This window comes from Sinohyriopsis cumingii, chromosome 6, assembly GCF_028554795.1.
Source record: "Sinohyriopsis cumingii isolate HCF-2022 chromosome 6, ASM2855479v2, whole genome shotgun sequence".
NCBI lineage: Eukaryota > Metazoa > Mollusca > Bivalvia > Unionida > Unionidae > Sinohyriopsis > Sinohyriopsis cumingii.
In genome coordinates this window covers 116,224,429-116,246,662 of record NC_142966.1, presented here as the reverse complement: position 1 = coordinate 116,246,662, position 22,234 = coordinate 116,224,429, and the positions used below count along the sequence as shown (strand labels likewise).

Below are 22,234 nucleotides of genomic sequence, written 5' to 3'. Positions count from 1 at the left end.
AGGTGATTTAAAAGGTGAAACTGTCGATGACTGAATTTCTTTCTTTTTTGCTTTTAGTTGATCTACTTTTGCAGAGAACTTAACAAAATCTGAATCACCCGTACTGATACCACCCTATTATGACGAATTCTAAAGATCATCTTATGAAAATCAATTTCAGACAAATCTTGATGACCTGGTAACATATCGGACGAATATTTAGAATCATTGGCAGTGTATTTAGCTAACGGATCATCATCCATATCTTTAATTTTTTCATAGGTTCCAGGGCTAAATTTATGAATTAATATTTGAACAGATGGAAGAATTTCTCTCTTATTTTTTGTGCTGTTTTTGTTCTTTCTTTCGTTGTTTTTGTTCTTTCATTCCTTGCTGTTTTTGTTCTTCATTTTGATTATACACATCGTTTACCGCCTTGATGCATTCTATATACGATGTACTTTTTGTGTCAATGCGACCGTTGTTAATTTTAATTTTATAAAACACATCAGCCAAGTGTTGTAGACTGGAAATATATTTTCCATGTGTTGGTCTCAACTTTTCTCATTTCATAGTGTGTAACAACAAGAACTGGAAATTCATCTAGATCAGTTTTATCGATTCATTTTAATGCATTTTCTGTAAATTTATTAGGTACTTCTTCGACTTATTCTTCATATCTGTTTCCCCTTTAGCAACAGGTTATGTTGGTTGAGGCGTTCGACCAGGAAGATCTTGTAAAAGTCTTGATGATTCTTCAGTTTTTTTTCAGCTATTATTTTTCAAGTTGAGGAAGAAGAGGTTTAGTTGTTTCAGTAACAGGTTTAAATAATTGTTGAAAACTTTCTGCAAAATCCACCTGATATTCCTGAGGTTCATGTAATTTTCGTCTGACAATATCGAATAGGAATAAATGTATTAATTGCTTCTAGTCACTCTCGAGCTAATCTAGCTGTACAAGATTCCATAGCTAGTGCCATATTATTGATATATAATAATGATTTAATTATAGCAGCAGAGAGGATGCGACCTCAATGAGACGTCATATGGGTAAACGGAAACGCACATACAAATTTAGAAAAACACAAACGACAAAAATCAAGTAACAAAAAACACTAACCCAATTAGAGAAACTCTCGGTAAGTTAGAGGCTTTGGTTTAGCGTTAGTCACCTTATTTTATTTTTCTTTCGCTTTCGTAGGAAGCTTTTCTTTTAAGCAAATGACGTTTCAGCAAAAGGTCTGTCCACCCTCTCTGCTGCTGAGAGAGAGAGAGAGAGAGAGAGAGAGAGAGAGAGAGAGAGAGAGAGGGAGACAGACAGAGACAGAGAGAGAAAGAGTAGTACATTTAAAGAAAACTTTAGATTTAAGAAAAAAATACTTAACATATCCCAGTATGTGGCGAGTTTACTCTGGTATTTTAGTTTCCACGAATAATATAGTCATGTTAAATACAAATTGTAATACATTCACGTAAATACAAAGTTGTAAAGATTAACAAAGTAGAGGCTTAACTTCTTTGCTGGGAACCTAATAACGTGTACAATTTTGACATCAGATAACGCGTAAGTATGGACATGTTTTCGCCAAAAGTATTTTTTATTAACATAGATAATATGTAATGTGTGTTATTTGTAACTGTTATGCAAATAAGACAAGATCTTAAAATATTTTTCAACAGTGTACAGCATTATCGCAATTAAGGTCTATACGTAATAAGAAAATGAATAGGATCATTTGTATGTAGTTTGTGCTGAAGGAAGATTATATCCAAAGGTCAGGCCAGGCTTTTTAACGGGTAGCAAGTTAAACTTAATCAGGGTTTTTGTTATTATGTTAGTTTATTATGTTAGTTAAATAGTAACGCTATAGAAGCGCCTGCATTTGTGCACCTTATAGTGGATATATATATATATATATATATATATATATATATATATATATATATATATATATATATAATTCTCTCAAGTTTGCATCACGAGAGCACATATACAAAATTACAAAATTCTTTTAATATGGGACTGTCGTGTGGGATTAATTAAATGTACATTAGCTCTATTTCAGATGAAAGGAATTTTACCAAGTTACCAAGTTGTATGTAGAGATACAATCACACAAATTCCATCCATGCTCGTCATTCATGTATGCCTTGACAAAAAACATCAATATCTGCAGAATCTATTTTATAACATCGCTTGCAATCTTATTTTGAAATTATTGTGTTGTATACGTTTTAAATTCTTTCCACCTTAAAAAGATGTAAACAAAGTAATGACTATATAAACTACCTTATGAATTAACTAATCTAAAAGACAAAATATTTCCCATTTTATCGTAACTGTATTCTTAAAGACAATATGTATATCACATTTGATTGTAACTGTAATCTCAAAGAAAAAATATTCTCATTTGATTGCAACTACATTCTCAAAGACTATATATATATATATATATATATATATATATATATATATATATATATATATATATATATATATATATATATATATATATCACATTTGATCGTAACGGTATGCTCAAAGATAAAATATATCTTATTTGATCGTTTTTTTTCTTCTTGCTTTTGTGCATGTATTCTTTATGTATTGCTGACAGACTTTTGTTCCCTTGCTATTGACTCTAATGTTACACGAATTACAAAAGAAAATCGAGTGTCTCGGATTTTGTTCATTCAAGAAAAAGACAGATATCGAAGATGTCAATTTAAAAACACTCTCTTCAGATTGCTTCATTCTTGAAATTGGTGTATGGCGTCTGAGATTCTTCTCGAATCATACCTGGAAGGGCAAGCTCCATCCCACAGACACAGACGGAGACAAGGCTACCTATGCAGAAGATGATAAGGGCGAAAGGCGCGCTGATAAGTGGGAACACCGCCGTGAGCTTTAAGATCACATATGCCATGCGACCAACAACTATAAATCCAAGTAGAGCTGAAAGAAATAAGTATGGTGGCGTTAAATCTTTTATATTTAAGGTGTTATTTGAGGACAAGTGAGCAAAGAAGTGAAATACATATGAACAAAATATGATAACAGAGTAGTGTGGTGTGAAAACCTTTGGACCAAATGGCAATCGTGGGGCAATGTGAATTAACGTTACGGTCGCCATTTTGAAAACAATCACACTCTGGCGACATTGGAAACTTCATGATAAACTTTCAATAGGCTTAGCATTAATATGGCTCTCTGAAGATAAGAGAGATTTAAAAATAATCTATCTCCCTTGCGATGATGCATATTGATGATTAACCGCTATATCACTATACTAAGGGGGTGGGTGGGTTCAAAAAGGGTAGTCTGGGGACAAGGAGAATTGTCATGTAAAAATGTCCATTTGTTTAACTTTAATATGCCTCTCTGGAAACTACGGGAATTTAACCTTAGTCGTTTTAACATGAAACTTTCCATTTCCCATAGAAATGGTTTTAAGTCTTAAGTACAAAAATGGTATTCTGCGGACAAGGGAAATGATTTGATAATGTTACATATGTCCATAGGTTTAACGTTACTGAGGCTCTTTGGGGACAAAATGTGTGTGTGTGTGTGTGTGTGTGTGTGTGTGTGTGTGTGTGTATGTGTGTGTTTTGTGTGTGTGTGTGTGTTTTGGATTTTCAACGTAGCTTTAACAATTTGTCGGTCATATCGCTACGATGTCTGCAGTGTGGCAGTTTATAGTGATGTCTAGCACTAGGGCATCATGCCGAGGACATGTAACATGATGTCCCACCCAGTCACATTATCCTGACACCAGGCCGACCAGTCCTAACACTAACTTCTTAATGCTGAGCGCCAAGCTAGGCAGCTGCTAGTACCATTTTTGTAAGTTTTTAGTATGACTCGGCAAAGAATCGAACCCACGACCTCCCGCATCCGAGGCGGACGCTCTAACCACTTGGCGACCAGAGCGGTCACGGAGACAAAAGGAACTGAACATAAGTCCTTTTAACATGAGACCTTTTGAGTACAAAACTGACACTATGGGCACAAGTGCCATGGTAACATTGAAACTACATTTACTGACCAACAAATAAACTTACCAAACAAGATGCCGTTTGGACTAACGACCAGTCATTTACTGACCATCACCCAGCCCTACTAACCAATATGTTCTCTTGACTAACCACCATCTACTAAGTACTGCTCAACACCAACACTTACTAACCAACACACCGTTTCGACTAGTCAAGACTCCCTCTATTGTAACGCCTTCACCTATTACCAATATAATGTCTGATTGACCAGCACCCACTCTCGGCTACTGACCAGCAACCAAACCTACAATCAACATTCTGTATGAATGATTATCAACCACTCATCTACTTATCAACACCCACAAATACTGACCAATACACTGTTTTGACAGGCCAACACCTATTCATCTACTAGACAATACATCATATGAGTGAAAAATACAAACACTTACTAACCAATACACCACTTAATTTATATGCACCCACACATCTAACCATTACACCGTTTAACTGACCATCATCCAGTCATCTACTGTTGAACCGTTGTGGACGACCAACATTTACAGTTACTAATAAAGAAGCCGCTGGGACTGACTATCATTTACGCATTAACTGGTCAACAGCAACACCTGCTAACCAAGATGTTGTCTGACTGATCAGAAGCCACTCGTCTGCTAACCAACACCCGCATCTACTAACCAATATACCGTTTAACTGCCCAATACTCATAGCTACTATCCAATAAGTCATTTGACCAGCACCCACACATACTAATTAGTACACCTTTTGACCATCCCCAGTCATCTACTGACAACACCTACTGTTACTAAACGATACATCGTTTAGAGAGACCACCACTAAACACATTAACCAATACACCATTTGGTCTGACCATCAACTGATCAGCAACTAAATAAAACTAAGCAGTACACAGTTTTGACTCACCAGCAATCACAGTGATGGAAACGAAGCAATATGTTAACTATAGTAATGTATACAGAATATAGAGCTGTAGATATTCAACAGCATTGACAAAACTTATAACTGGTTCAATTTTCTTACCTGACACAATGGATGTACAGGCTCCTAAAGCTGCTAATACATTAATGCTGTTCGGGGTGTTGAATTTCGATACACAAATCACGATTGTTTGGGCAGTCAGGAGACAGATCGAAAGAAAAGCACCAATCAAACTGAGGGTGGCTTCAGCCTGGTACTCCTTCCATGATAACGAAACTAAAACGAAAAGAATTTATAAAAATGTTTTTCCCTCTCTAGTGTTACTGATATCATTATCATCTATTTAAATTATAATATAGATTTTTTAAAGTCATTTGTGTTTATGACAATTATATTTTTAATTCTATAATTCAGAGGCTGGTGGTACTATAGTAAACTACATGTACAGTATTATTTTGAAAATTCGAAGATATTAATAATAATAATAATAATAATAATAATAATAATAATAATAAACAACGTGAGACTTAAGCTCTAATTAGAACTTAAATAAAGTATAATTAATTTTTTAAATTCCAATTAAGACATTTATAAGGATTTCAGGGTTTAAAACAAAATATTTTGCGATACAGTGCAAGAGAATAACTCGGCAAGTTCAGCTCCAAAGAATTTTAAAGTGATACGTTTTGTTTATAAGCTTACATTAGGGAAGTATTCAGCTGAGTTCGATACGTAAAAGTCACATTTTAACCAATAAGTAAAACATGCTTTGAAACATAATATTCTGTAACTCACCTTTTGATTAGCTTAGTGGTAAGAGTGAATGACGATTATAAAGTGGCATCGAGATCGAATCTCATTGGCTTGTTTACTCACCCATTCTCGCTCCCTCTCAATCTACATAGACTATATTACAGTGGTCATATTTGTCTAATCTATGTCCCTAGAAGCCTTTCTTTCCCTTTTAGAGCAGTACATTATGACTGGTATTCACGCATTTTGCATTTTGTTACCTGAACAAAATTTAATATTAAATATGGCAGAGAGAGGCAGAAGCGAAATATACATGTCTCAGAAAGAGTAAATGATGCAATAAGTGTAGCCTTATCACACACACAGAGAGACAAGCCAAAGTTCGGGTAAAGCAGAGATATGTAGAGCCCGTAAAATCTGTGATATTTAACGGTGTACACGGTATTCTCCGGTAAATGCCACTGTTTTCTGTCGACATTACCACCGGCATGAGCATACAAATTAGTAAAGGCAATTTGTACAGAATTCGGATATTTACTGTCATTACTATGATTTACTTCTAATAATGTTTGCTGAGCGTCTGTAAATATCACAACGCCGATAAATGTCATAAATATGACAGTGCCGATAGATGTCACAAATGTCGCAATGCCGATACGTGTCACAGATATCGAAATGCCCATAAATGTCACAACTGTCACAATTGTAATAATGCCAACAAATGTCACAAATATCACAGTGCCAATAGATGTCACAAATATCGCAATGCCGATAAATGTCACAACTGTCACAATTATCATAATGCCGACAAATGTCACAAATATCACATTGACGATAAATGTCGGTGACACCAAATCATGACTGCAGAATGAAACAATTAGCTTTTTAAAATGTGCAACGTCTCGCATTTTAAATGCGTTTGATGTCCGTTACAGATTGCCCCTACAGCCTTTCTCTCTAATGTATGGTCAGTGACGTTGCAAATACATCTTCATCACCTTATGTTCCGTTTTAAAGGTATCACCACAGTATTTAACTTACTTTTTAGAACTGAAAGGATCAATTTTTTAAAAAAGTTAATACCATTATACACATTTTTAAAAAAGTATTTACAGAACTTTTTGATGAAGGTAGCAACTTTAACTTTTGACGGTAATTACAAGACCAAACTACGTGAACGTTAGCATACACATTGTCATAACATTATGGGGAACTATTTGTAAAGAATGAAATGTATAAACAGAAGAAAATTCAACACACATACACACTCACATAGACAAATAAATAGATAGACATACAGATAGATTTGTGAGCGATCTGGATTTTGAACTAGCTTTAACAGTTTTTTCCTCCTCAGTTAAATCGTTACGATGTCTGCAGTGTGGCAGTCATTATCCAGACACCAGGTCGACGAGTCCTAACAATAACCTTTTCATGCTTAGCGCCTAGCGTGGCAGCTGTTAGTACCATATAAGTATTTGGCATGACTCGGTCGGGTTTTCGAACCTGCGACCTCCCGCATCCGAGGCGGATTCTCTAATCACTAGGCCACATGATAGACAGACAGATAGATAGATAGATAGACAGATAGATAGATAGATAGATAGATAAAGAAAAATAATATTCATCGTCACGAAATATCAAACAAGATAAACCGTCGAACAGACAGACACGTGGATTAAATAAAACACGACTATAGACAGCGACATGGTCGTTCACAGTCTCCACAAGAAAGATGATGTCATGACACAAAACATTTACAACAGAGAAATAATTTTTGTCTAAAACAATATGACATCTGCATAATGGTCCAAATATCTGATCTTTATAGACGCAGTGTCAACAGTAATCTTCACAACAACTCAGCCAACACCGTATTAGATACAGCATTAGGACGTTAAGTTACGATTTGCGGTTATATATACCAGTAGACTGATTATGTGTACAGTGGCCGCGAATGGGCTGATTACGATTGTAATTGTAATCTATGTTGCTGTTGTTGTTGTTGGGTTTAACGCCATTTTTCAGCACACGATAGGCTATACCTGGCGGAAAGTAGTAATGGTGGAGCAAGAACTCGGGAAAACCCTGGAAAGAACCACCGACCCACGAGAAGCTACCAGAAAGCTTTCTCACATACCCACACTGGCTGAATCCCAGACTCGAACCGGCGCAGACAGAGGTGAGATGGCAGTGATCTGAAATGGAGAGCGCTTTAAACCACTCGGCCACTCGGGGACCCATTTGTAATCTATAGTAATCGATTACAATGTGAACTATAATGGTAATCGTAATCATTGATTTCAGAAGCGCTATAATCGTAATCGCTCTTCATTGGCAGTGTAATCGCATAGTGTAATGATGATTACAACCAAACAAATCACTAAGTATATTCTTAATATCTGAATACGTACAATATATGCTATCTGCGCAAAACAAAAGAAAGATAACAAGCTAATATAAACCAGTCATAATCGTTATCGTCCCCCTGTAATCGTAATCATGGTTTCCGACTAAAGTACAATCATAATCGTAAGCATTAGTGCCAAACAATCCTTGATCGTAATCGTAATTGTAATCGAGTACTTGTAATCGACCCCATGACTGTACATTAGTTTTGGATGCTTTTGAATGTACCACCTCGAGGTGTGTTTTCAGAGGTGGAGTCGGTTTTATTTAAATTTGAAATAACCTCCAGATTATGAAGCTATACTATCTGAGAATTGATATATGTGATGCTAGAGTTGACACATGTCAGACGGTGATTCGAATGAGGTCCCCTGGATCATGCCCCGAAGACATTCACTTATGGTCCCTGGGGTCGTAATTTGTAAACTTCTGAATTCCGCGCGCTATAACTGTGTGTACACTGAGAAAACTAATAGTAGTAAATGGGGATACCCTACGTACAATGGGAATTAGCATTACAAACCACCCTGGGACACTCTACGTACAATGGGAATTTAACATGGCGAAAAATCGTGGGTCAGATTACGTACAATGAGAATTTAACATGGGGAATAGATCGTGAGACTGTCTAGGGACAATGGGAAATTTAACATGGGGAATAGATCGTGGGACTGTCTAGGGACAATGGGAAATTTAACATTACGGAAACCCCTGGGGGATATAGCCTCAAGGGAATTTAACATATGGAAATTGAACATGGTGGATCTATATAGCGTCAAGGGGAATTGAACATGGTGGGACTATCTAGGGACGATGATGGTAGAGGGTCAAACACAACAGAGACAGAAACATACATACACTAGTACAAGCGTGGGATTTATATATAAAGCATTACGAAGACCTGAAATCTTGCTGGGGTGTTCAAAAATTTGCATAATTGTAATGATGCTATAAATAGCTATAATCAAGGAAATGCTCAACGACAAAATCGATGTGACTAAAAGTAACGTTAAAATGACGAAATTGTCCCAGAATTTAAAGGAAAATAAACATATCCCCGAAAATTAAGTTACAATGGTTTAGACTAAAATGGATAAAATTAGTAACTACTTACAATATCAACTTCTGTGACGATCGTGGATAAATACCTATGTATCTATAATCAGCTGAAATTCCTATGAAATCCCACTATCTATTTATAGCTCCAACTTGTGGGTTTTCCCTTTGGAAAATCCCACTATCTTTTTATAGCCTCAGCTTGAGTGACGTTCCTGTTTATGAATTCTAGTATATATGTATAGCTACAAAATGTGGAAATCCCCAAGTCGATATTTATAGTCTCAAAATTTCCAGCGTCAGTGACGTCACTGTACTGAACACTAGGGGATAAATGGCAACAGTGTTGCAAGTGGCTGACCTGAATACGCGCTACTGTAGGTAGGTAGGTAGAGTGTATCTGATAGGGATAAAGTGAGTTTTATAGGGACAAACAGAGACCAATACACACACACACACACACACACACACACACACACACACAACATACGCGCGCAGACTCACACACACACACACACACACACACACACACAGAGGGAAGAGGAAAAAACAAACCCCAAATATACTATCCACACTCGGGAGGAAGAAAAAAAAACAACCAAATATACGATCTACACAACGTACGCGAACACACACACATACACACACACACACACACAAACAGAGGGAAGAGGAAAAAACAAACCCCAAATATACTATCCACACTCGGGAGGAAGAAAAAAACAACCAAATATACGATCTACACAACGTACGCGAACAAACACACACACACACACACACACACACAACATACGCGCGCAGACTCACACACACACACACACACACACACACACACACACACACAGAGGGAAGAGGAAAAAACAAACCCCAAATATACTATCCACACTCGGGAGGAAGAAAAAAAAAAACCAAATATACGATCTACACAACGTACGCGAACACACACACATACACACACACACACACAAACAGAGGGAAGAGGAATAAACAAACCCCCAATATACTATCAACACAGAAGGGAGATAATACAAACCCCAAATAAACTATCCACACAAACGTACGCGAACGCATACAAACCCCAAATATACTATCAACACAGAAGGAGATAATACAAACCCCAAATAAACTATCCACACAAACGTACGCGAACGCATACAAACCCAAAATATACTATCCACACAACGTCGCTAACGCATACAAACTCCAAATATGCTATCCACACTCGGGAGGAAGAAGAAAAAACAACCAAATATACGATCTACACAACGTACGCGAACACACACACACACACACACACACACACACACACACACGGAGGGAAGAGGAAAAAACAAACCCCAAATATACTATCAACACAGAAGGGAGATAATACAAACCCCAAATAAATTATCCACACAAACGTACGCGAACGCATACAAACCCCAAATACACTATCAACACAGAAGGGAGATAATACAAACCCCAAATAAACTATCCACACAAACGTACGCGAACGCATACAAACCCCAAATACACTATCAACACAGAAGGGAGATAATACAAACCCCAAATAAACTATCCACACAAACGTACGCGAACGCATACAAACCCCAAATATACTATCCAGACAACGTCGCTAACGCATATAAACCGCAAATATACTATCCACACTCGGGAGGAAGAAGAAGAAAAACAACCAAATATGCGATCTACACAACGTACGCGAACACACACACACACACACACACACACACACACACACACGCACACCACAGAGGGAAGAAGAAGAAAACCATTATACACTATCCACACGCAGTGAAGAAATAACCCTTTATATATATACTATCAACAGAGAGTGAAGAAAATAACCCATTATATTCCATCAACACAGAGTGAAGAAGAAAAAGTTTTTTGAAAGCACCTAAGCCCTCACCTGCAATGACCAACTCTGCCAAACACCTACACCCCACCCACCCCCACTCCCAACACTACAAAACCCATTTAACCCGTTATTTTATGGCATCAGTGTGTGATTTAGGAAACATCAAGACACAAAATGATGGACGAATAGACTGACTATTGTTTACGGACTTGCATGCCTAAAGAGCGTGCGTGAAGGAAAACATCCTTCCATTTCAATTCTAACTAAAACATGATCCAGAGGGATAGAGAGAGGTGAAAGAGCACAATTTCATAAAGTGTGAGTAAAAACAAAACACGCCATCCTTATTATACAATGTCAAGACCAAGAGACACTTACGTTTTCTTTCTGGTCTATTCTCTTTTAGAAGGTAGTATGAAATTTCACATCAGGGCCAACGCATCGGCTCACACTGTCAATTTTTCCATTTCCATGTTTTTACTGGCACAAGTTCTTCATCATCTTCAATTTCTTCTTCTTCTGAATCCCTCTTCTCTGTTTCGTCTTGTTTTTGTTTCTTCTCTTTTCTCGTAGGGCACTCTGAATTCCAGTGTCCTTTCTCCTGACAACGATATTAGGTATCTTGACTTTTGTCTCTCTTTCTTAGACGAAGCAGGTATTCTGGAGACAAATACCCATTTACCTTTGCAGATATAGCAAACTTCATTAGCACTTACATACTTTCGTATGACTCTCATCAAATCAACGACCAAAAGAGTAAGTTTTGTTGCCACTTTCGCATGTGAATTATGCTTTCGTATGACTTTTAGCAAATATTTGACCAGCAGGTCGATCTGTGCTGACTCTTCCATCTTCTTGATCGTTTGAGAGCGGAATGAATACTCTGACGCTAAGACACTCTCCTTATATACATGGACCTGCTGCGTATGAAACCTAGTCAAATGTAATTTTGCAATAAGATGAAACGATTTCATTGAGGAAGTAAAAAGCAATGATGTACCGTATCGCCTCACACAAAACCTGAAGTTTTAGTTCAAATCCGTGTCAGCGATTTCGAAGACGACATAACTGAGCTTTAATCAATGCTCTCCAATTATGCCACAAAACCACGAGTCCTGATTCACGCCAAAAGAAATTTCGTTCGGTCCATAAAATATAGTATCACATCTGAGAAACGCAAAAACGAACTTCCAGAAAACTGAGAACGACGGCTTACACCTACAACGTAAATGTGTGAGTTCAAGTAGTGCGTAAAACTTAGTCAAATTAGATTTTTATAGTCAAGACGAAACGATCTCTTTTCGAACAAGAAAGCAGACACCAAGCGACAATGGCGATCCGTGTCACACAACACTTTTCAAAATGTATATTATCAGAGGTTTGTTCTAGCGATCTGCACGGTTAAATTAAATGTTGATGTATTTTGCAATAAGACGGACACAATTTCCATGGGATCACCCATGGTACGATTGTTCGTGCATTAGTATAATTTTTAAAAATATTTTTTTATATAAATCGCCTATAGGATAGACCCAGTAAAGCATGGCCATTCTCGTCACTGTCTGAATAGCTACTCAAGTCAATTCGAAGCGAACGCGGTAAGAAAATAAGTATAGCCAATGAAATGGCTTACAACGGGTGATGCATTGTTTTGTTCTAGGGCTGTGTGGCATAATAATCCCTATGTTCTTGCGTTGTTACCATTACAGTGCAGACAGACTGAAATGTGAACTTACAAGCCCTCTTTGTGTGTGTTGTACCATTTCCTCTTACCACATCAAAACAATGAGCGTCACAGTATTGGTTCGCGTTTTCAAGCTGACCATTTTTTTATATCTCACTTAAACATTTCGACATAAACACTCACATCGGTAGAGTCAGAACAGACGTGTTACAGTACTGAGGGGCATGTTATCTTTTCTTTTTCAAACTAATAAATTTGGGGTTTGTATGAAGTAAAGAACCGAAAGTACAGTGAAACTCAAGGATGATGACCCAATCTGTCTGTCTATTGATGCGTGTATTTACTTAAGAAGAAATATGACCTCTAAAACACAAAGAGATACGGCAAGCATGATTAGATTAAACACAACGATGTTTTCCTTCACGCCCGTGTAATTTAGAGTTTCAATCGTCTTTGAAGACAAACTTGGTCTCCTTTTGTAGGGCTTGAAATAATAAAAAAAACTGAAAAATCTTAAGCACTTTGCTATAGATAATTTCATCAACAGACCAAACAACATAAATACCGTTACAACAATAGAAAGCCTTAAATCTTCTATCAAAAAGAAATGCATGAAAAAAATTAAAGATTAACGATAACTAACCAATGAAACCGAATTTAACAAAGGCAATGACATGTGAAGAAATGCCTCTCACTTTGGAAAGGTAGGCGAATGTACTCTGTCATGCACCGTCAATTTGAAAAAAATTATAAACAGAGAGAAACCTGAATTCAAAATTCAGTTGTTTCTTTTTCTTCAAAATTATTTCGTTTCTTTTTTTTTTTTTTTTTTTTGGAACAAATCTAAGCACTAATATAGAGTGGAAAAGGGAAAATGCACATACAAGCTTTGATATTTCTGAAAAAAGGAGGGGATATTCCTAACGTTCATAACCACCTATATATGCTTGGACTTGTCTGTGACTTATCCACAAAACAAGATGTACATATTTCTGGTCAAGCTGCAAGTGTGTGCGTGTTTTTGAAAATGGTAAAAATTGGATATACAATTTTCTCGTGACACTTATAAAGTGAAGAGTCTGTGCAAGTGTCAAAAGCCAAAGTCATATAAGTTTTGTATTTTGTACGGCTTGTAAAGATTTCTACTTTAGAAAATGTGAAGTATCACAAGTTATTATCACAAACAGAAGTGGAACATAGGGGCTTGCAAGAAAGAAAATAACCCAGACAGTTGGTGTCATCAAGAGTGCTATAGACGGTACCCGAACTTGCTTGCCTGCTTACTTGAATTAAAGTGATTTTCGCTCTAATGGAGCATGTATCACTGGTTTAATAACGCACCGCGTGATTTTTAATTACTCCTGGGGAAGGAAAGAGAGCCTCATCCCCCAGGCTTTTATGTACTCACAGACTATTTTTAAATTTAGCCACTCAGGTGTAGGACTAACTAGTCCTTAACAACCTGACTGAAAGACTTTAAACATGAATGGGAATTGTCTCACCACACACTCATTTTTCTGTCCGAGCGTGGTAAAGGAGGAAAAAGGTGCTCAGCAAGACAGCCATGGATGTTAAGTACTCACCAAAACGCTAGCCCGTACTTATTTCAAATCAAGTCCCGTTTTTGCTAATGGACAATAAAAGGTACCAATAATGTGTTAACCACCTGTGCAATTAGTTGAAATCTAACGAGTCTGTTAAATTTCCTACTTCCTAACATATCTGTCTAATATTAGTACTTAGTGTACATAAAAATAGCCATACTGATCTTATTTTAAATTATTATGTCTAAGCGACATATACCAGTTTGGTCACTGTTAGGTTTAAAAAGTTAAGTTTGTTGTGGTGTTCCAATGGGTCAAGTTTGTTTCGAGAATAGTTTAGTCAAGGAGGGATACCAAGCCAAATATGGATCCCTATTTAATAAAAAGCAATCTTTTGGAACCCTAAAAAAAGTCTGTTTTTTTTGTTAGAAGGTAACACGTCTCTCTTTTGCTTTCACGTTCTTTCCCGCACTCCTAGTCTCATGATTCTTGATATCAGGAAATGCGTAGCCATGATGGGCGGTAATGTAAGCAGCGGTTTCTACCAGTTGACTGAGGGGGTATCCAGTGTAGGCTTGTCTGTAGAATTGGGGAAGAACTCTGACCCCTAATCCCCATTGAGAAGGTCTTGGTTTAAAGGTGTCTAGAGATTTGTAGGCAACGTATTGTATGGCTGTAATAAACTGCCCTGCCATGTTGACGTCATACAATGCTTGATCTAGCCCCATTTCGGTGTACTTCTCAACGAGGGTCAGCGTCCCCCTCCTCCTCAACCGCCTCAATTTCCTCTTCTGGTTCTGATACTAATTCTTCAGTTGAGGTAGATAGTTTCAAATCCGCTGCTATGGTGTCTGTCGCTGTTATTGTTGTTGTGGTTGTTCTTTCAGCTGAGATTGCCTGTAGTATCGGAGTGAGAAAAGAACGTAGTGCCTCCGATAATTACATTTGAGTTTGCCATACCGTTTGTGTAACATAATTGGACCTTTGTTTTGCCACCACTCTTTCCGGGACGGGTTGTTTGTTAGGTATAGTCGGCTGTTGACTAGCTGTTATTTGTGTTCTCGAGGGTGGAGTGCTAACTGGCTAGGTCTGCATTTCTTGCTCCCGCTGCTGTTGCGTATATTTCTTCCCTCCACACCGAGTTCTGGACCTAATTCTTTAAATTTCGTTGTACCCGAACTTACATTATCCATATTATCACCAACAAAAGAAAACAAAACGCACAGACCTAAAAGAAACACTCATTCACTTTTTACAGAACATTACTATTTTTAAAATTTTGATAAGCGACGGAAACGAACAACTTAGAGTCACACTTTCTAACCAAGATAAAGAAATCATGTGCTGATAGACTCACTTCTGTATTTTTTCTTCTAACTGACTAACGTATCATAGGCAATGGAATGTGATTTCTTTTCGAGAGTATGGGGTAGCCCTGAAATTTTTTTTTTGGGAAGTTGAAGCTATGGCGATCGCTTAGGTTATAAGATGACGGCCTCCTCTGACGACAGGCTTTCTCACAGGATAAGGTCTGCTTCTTCGGAAAGAGAAGAAGAACTCTTTGGTGTCGATAAAACTGTTAACAAAGCCTCTGCCAGGTTCATGCTGCTGCTGCTGTTGCTGCTCTCTCTCTGCTGTTTATGAAGTCTGTACTTCTCCGTCCATTCTTCTTTCTCCTTCTTGAATTCCTCCTTGAAGAGCTCTTCTTTCAGGTCTTCAGTGACTTTCAACATTATGATATTGTCTATCTCTTCAGGTCTCGGTATCAGACTTGTCATGACCCTATGCAAATTCACATAGGCTTCGTTCAACTTGGCTTATCTTGAGCACATCTTCGTAGGAAGATGAGTCGACAATGGATGGACAGACTTGAGACACAACACAACACAACATTTTTGAATTCAAAATTGTTAAATTTCCCATTGTCCCTAGACAGTCCCACGATCTATTCCCCATGTTAAATTTCCCATTGTCCCTAGACAGTCTCACGATCTATTCCCCATGTTAAATTCCCATTGTACGTAATCTGACCCACGATTTTTCGCCATGTTAAATTCCCATTGTACGTAGAGTGTCCCAGGGTGGTTTGTAATGCTAATTCCCATTGTACGTAGGGTATCCCCATTTACTACTACTAATGTCATATATATGAAACTAACATAGGTCCCTGGGTATTGTATCACTTCCAGGGGCTTGACATCGGGGAACTGATATTTGGCGATAAGGGAAAAATAATGTCAATATTGTTCAGGCTTCAACCGTTGTATTGTTGATTGCATGCTCATATTCCAAAGCACATTCATGAATTGTCCAACACACGTGCTACTGATTCCCCCCCCCCCAACCACCTTAAAAAATCCAGGCCATTTTAATAGCTATCTTCTCTAGACAATGTTCAGATGTGTTAACATATTTGCACCTCGGCGGTCCGATTAGATATTTAAGTGGTTTGCGCTAGCGACCTCTATTGGATTTCACGAGTTTCCACCCTTAGTATGTAATGCCAACTAACCACTGACGTGTAACAACGGTGCATTGTACATCGACCGAAACGGATGAAGGCAATTCACTTCAAAATCATACTCTTGAATGTTTAATACAGAAAGTCTGAGAGAAGCAATTACAGGTGAATTTTCCGGAAAAGGATGTATCTGTGCAAACACGGATAGGCAGTGAAAAATCGTTTATTTGCAAGTCCATTCCAGTTGTGTGCACCCCTTGTCTCGATCATGGAGGAGCAACGTTCAAATTCGAACAACTTGATTTTGATTGGATGTGGTACACCGCATTCAATGAAATTCACTGTCCCGAATGACACAAATATCCGATCGACCCGCCAAGGTTTAGATAGGCTACCATATCGTAACCCTGGCTTGCGATGATGAGGTCGACAAGAATGGCGTTTCTTAACAGACGTAACTTGTGGAGCACTATTTTGTAATATGTTTGTAACATGATGCATATAGTAAACGATTGCAAGAAAATGGGTATAATCATATACATTATTCAAGAAATAATGTACATAGTTATAAACACCAAATCATGTATTGCAGAGATTAAAACCCCATATATATATATATATATATATATATATATATATATATATATATATATATATATATATATATATATATATATATATAAGCCCCAGTGCCGCTGTTACGTGCAAAAGGTCGTATAAGCCAAATCACCTGGATAATATTTACCCATGAAAAACACTGGCTCTAAACATCGGTGGGTGCCATTAAAATTAGATACTATCGAGGATTCAACACATTATGAGCCATGTAATTTCTCCCACAAACTGGGAAATGCGGTCAATTTCATATGTATATGAATTAATCGGATGTTGATCGGCGAAATTCGTGGGTCAACCGATTTCACTCGAAATCTGGAAAACAATATTTGATAATGTCATTGTCGTAAAACAGAAAAAGCCAACATCACGCTATGTCTGATACGGTAGGTGATCCTTATGTGATATTATTCTAGATCACTTTATTCCAAACACAAATAAATTGCATACGGAATGAAGGAAAAAGGTCAGGCATATAGTTTATGATACGTGTACAAACTGATTTAATTGCAAACTTTTCAGATCCGCTTAAAAAAGCGGGCCTACGTCTCTTCCTTCTCTCTCTAATCAATTTATTCGCCATGCGCGCGTGTTATTGTTATTAGATTTGTCACTAGCAAAATTGTGGGAATGCATGACATCACTACTTATGGAGCATTCCTTAAAACGAACGGAATTACGAGCGACTGTGGTGACTAAACTGAGAAGTGGCACCTATTAATTCTAATCTGAATATTCGAACTTCGTTTAAACCTAACATATTGACTATTTCAAAGACCGTTTAATGTCAAATAGTTTTTTTTTTAAAATAAATAAATAATTTCTTTACTCCCAGGGTTCGAACCCCGGCTGATTCATAACAAAGACGTATAAAATGACACTAGTAGCTGCCTCGCTAGGCGCTCAGCGTTAAGAGGTTAGGGTTAGGACTGGTCGGGCTGGTGTCAGGATAATGTAACTGCGGCATGATGCCTCAATGCTAGAAATCACTATAAACTGCCACACTACAGATATCGTAGCGATATGACTGAAACATGTTTAAAGCTACTTTAAAAATCCAAATCACACACACACACACACACGCACACACTTTTCTTCCAAGCTTCAGTTAGATTGGTAGAAAGGTGAAATTTATGAAAAACGGCAGCATTGGGGCTTCAAGGTGTATTTACAATGTACCTGGGTCAATCACGAATTAAAGCTTGGCACCATTTTACTCTCTCTCTCTCTCTCTCTCTCTCTCTCTCTCTCTCTCTCTCTCTCGATCGACAGACAGTCAAGTAAAATTATCGTGGTTTACAACATACTATTGTAGTTGACCGTATTCTTACCTGCTGTTATTTCCTGCCCAGACTCAGCAAATACTTGCTCCATGGTAATTGAAGTGCACACCTCTTTGACACAAGATTCCACGCTCCATAAACCAATACCTGTAAAGACTTCGCCACTGTTGATCACAAACCATCCTGGTAGTACAAATCCAACCAACTGAAATACTAAGGCTATTCCAGCGATCCCAACAGCTGCCGACACGAGTGTTTTGCTGTGCATGTCTAGAGTAGGGTCTGTCGAATGACAGGTTCTGAATTGTCTTTTCTAGATGATCTGCGCACTTAATGCTTGAATGATCCCGCCTGGCTTTTTGCACACGATACCGACAGTTTTCAATGCAAGCAGAATGTTAATTTATATGAGAAAGTACATACTGACATATATCATCCATGAACCTTATATGTCAAAATATAATTTGTATATACCATGTCTCACTTAACAATACTACATCTTTTCTTGATGCGAGAGAAAAATGAACGTTTACATGTCTCTTTCTATATACATTTTATTTCTTTAGCAGGTGAGTTATACTGATACAAATAACAGTTGGTTTGAAATGTTCTGCAATGTAGATGAATGTACGGCCTTGGTTCGTTTCTTTCTTTCTTCTTCAAGCTACTTGCATAAGATGTACGCAAACCCAGTACGATTAGTTTGAGTCCCTTAAAAAGGAATTATGGTTACGGTGTCAGCTTGTTTGTTACGTGTTTGTACCGTTCTCACGCAAATGATCCTAGCTGGCTCACCAAGCGAGTGCACTGCTGACCAATGTTAGTCGACCCTGATATGCACAATAAGGGTGAGGGGATATGATGTTCACAAAGTATCCTATACCAAAAATGCATATCAGGGTCGGCGTCTTACATTTTGTAGGACCAACGTACATGTACCGTACTGTATGTATTAGGCCTATTTCAATAACTATATAATGACTAAATTATCAATATGCAATGGCGTAGGTTAGCATAACATGTAGGGGACCATTATGTATACCGGTTCCCATTATAATCATCTACTTGAGAATAAGATGCTCTATCTCTCTCCAACCCCACACCAGCATGATATACACTATAAAATATTAAACACACACAAAAATCGTAGACAGGCCTTTGAATTTATTAAAATTGCACCTTTTCCCATGAAAATAGTCTATAAAATATAAAATATTTAAACCTCAAAGAAATCACAAAACATCTTTAGAAGTTATAAACATAGGATATTGCCATTAGTACTGACAAAAATTACACAACTAGTTTAAATGTGTCATTGATCTAAACCAGGACCGACGGTGGGGGGGGGGGGGGGCGATATATCAGGGAACAGAAACAGTATTCATTATTTTAACTTATTATATAAAAGCGAAGATTTCCTTTTTGAAACGTTTTTAACTTTATTTTTGAAAAAAAACAATGTTTAATTTCTAGTTAACGTGGTATGAAAGTAAGTGAAATCCTTACAAATGGAATTGTACATGTTCCTTATGAAAATATATGCCATGAATATATATCTGCTAAGAATATATGCAAGACTCTAGAATAAAAAGTTACATTAAATGTGGAAAGGAAACGACCAGAATGAATCTTAATCACTAAGATGATATTTATGCCACTGAGAATACTTCAAACATCTTATTGATTTAGACTAATCAAATGGACATTAGAATATGTAGTTGTATTGGAATTTGCGTTCTCACAGTAATCAGGTCCATTTACTACAGTAGTAAACGTGTACGGAACAAAACCTGTTTTGAAAGCACAATATGAATTGACCGAATCATAAAACATTGGCTGTGCTTTCGGTAAGAAAAAATATTTCGCAAAACGTAAAATTGCCCATGTTCAATGAGTGCACGTCCATTGTCAAATCTTCAGTTTCGGAGGTGCGTAGTCTTGTATCGTGTCGAGTTCTTCGATTTAGGAAGTAAGTTTTTTTTGCATGTAATCTGTTGATTGATCTCATGTTTTATGCTCAGATTGTTAGATAATATGGAGATGTATCTACTGAAACTACCAAACTAAATGAATAAACTTTTTATTACTTTAATTAACTTTCTTGACACGTGGATTTACACGCTCCTATATAGGCCGATATACAAGTGTTGTTCCAGTTGTTGCTTTCACTACATGAATCACGACGGTTTAGGCAGTCAGGAGGCTGACCGAAACCACGGTAACAACAAATCGGTCTTTATCCTCAAATTTATATTTCGAGAAGAAAAAACCTTTTGAGGTAATATGCATAAATTTCAATACTTCTACTACTACTAATAATAATAATAATAACAATAATAAACGTGAGGCTGAAGCTCTAATAAGAATTCAAACAAAAAAAAAAAAATAAAGCATAAGGATTTTGTTGAATTTATATAATTTGAAAGGAAGATTTACAATAAAACGCGAAATAACTGTTAAGAAGTTTAAAGTAAAAGATTTTCATTATACACATACATTAGAGATATATTCAATTCTGTTCTGCACGTAAAAGTGACATTTTCTCCAAAATGTAAAATGTTTAAAACATATAATACTGTTAAACTCACCATTCCGTCAGTAGTTTTCTGAATAGCTGAGTGAATGACAATTGGTATCGAAAACGAATATAGTAGTCGGATCTCTCTCTCTCTTTGCACCAATCCCTATAAACCTTTGTTTTCCTTTCGGAGCAATACATCAAGAATGTTATTTATCTATTTTGCTTGCTGTTATCTGAACAAAATTAAAGTATGGAAGATGGCAGGGACACGTACATTCTGAAGCAAACAAAGTTCTGAGTAAAAGAAGGTAATGCAGTGTGTGCAGTCCCATCACACACACCGATAGGCCATCCTAAACTCGGATAAAACAGATACGAAGAAACTTTAAATGACATTTTATTGTGATACCGTATTCTGAAGATGTGGAGTTGTGGCTACGAATCAAGGCAATATTACCTATATTTGCAGGCCAATAACTCTTAATGTCTCGGAATGGTTTTGAAAGTACTAGCTTTGACTAATGTTCAGCGAGTGGGAAATGTTTTCTTTCATACCGAAGGTACCCCTCCCCCACCCAGTAAATCATGTTCGTTTCCTTTTTAAACTACCAATGCAACAATATCTTTCAGCATCCTCTGGTCATCGCTTGAAACGGTGTGAGATCCCCATATATAACCTTATATTTATTGGCATGAAAAAGGGAAAGTCATTTATGTAACAGATTTGAGAACATCGGTTTTTCACTATCCCCTGGAGATTGCTCCCAGTGTAATAAGGTAGAAGGTAGACGCGATAAACATTACTTTGCATGACAAAAGGAACTAACTTACTCTGTAAGCGTTGATAACTAAATCTGTCCTTACCCCTATTGGGATCCGTCTCTTTGTTATTACTTGTAAACAATTCTGACATGGTATATGCGCTTTCTTGGAACGAAAAGGTATAGTCATTTATGCAGTCAGTAGGCGCCCATTGGACTCTCCCTATTTCCTCGAACTAGGTCGTGTATCATAATTTGAAAACTTTAGAACCACACTTTATTACTGCATGTACGCTTAGTTGGAATAAATAATGGAATGTACTTTTGAAGCCAGGATTAGTTTCTGGGCCT

At 37.2% G+C, this 22,234-nt stretch overlaps 1 protein-coding gene across 1 annotated transcript; it reads right to left on the bottom strand.

Moving 5' to 3' along the window:
• Positions 1-1,370: 1,370 nt before the first annotated feature.
• Positions 1,371-21,278, bottom strand: LOC149797796 (uncharacterized). The gene is made up of 4 exons (XM_089962771.1): positions 21,190-21,278; positions 18,650-18,956; positions 5,038-5,211; positions 1,371-2,935 (listed from the first exon to the last, which is right to left on the bottom strand). Exons 2-4 carry the CDS (start codon positions 18,867-18,869, stop codon positions 2,721-2,723), a joined length of 609 nt encoding a protein of 202 aa, XP_089818897.1. The 5' UTR covers positions 18,870-18,956; positions 21,190-21,278; the 3' UTR covers positions 1,371-2,720.
• Positions 21,279-22,234: the final 956 nt, after the last annotated feature.

Coding starts and splice junctions, on each gene's coding strand:
- LOC149797796 (XM_089962771.1), bottom strand. CDS start 18,869: ATGCACAGCAAAACACTCGTGTCGGCAGCTGTTGGGATCGCTGGAATA. Junction 5,212..18,649: donor TGGGCAGGAAATAACAGCAG/GTAAGAATACGG, acceptor TTTTCGTTTTAG/TTTCGTTATCATGGAAGGAG. Junction 2,936..5,037: donor CTGTACATCCATTGTGTCAG/GTAAGAAAATTG, acceptor TATTTCTTTCAG/CTCTACTTGGATTTATAGTT.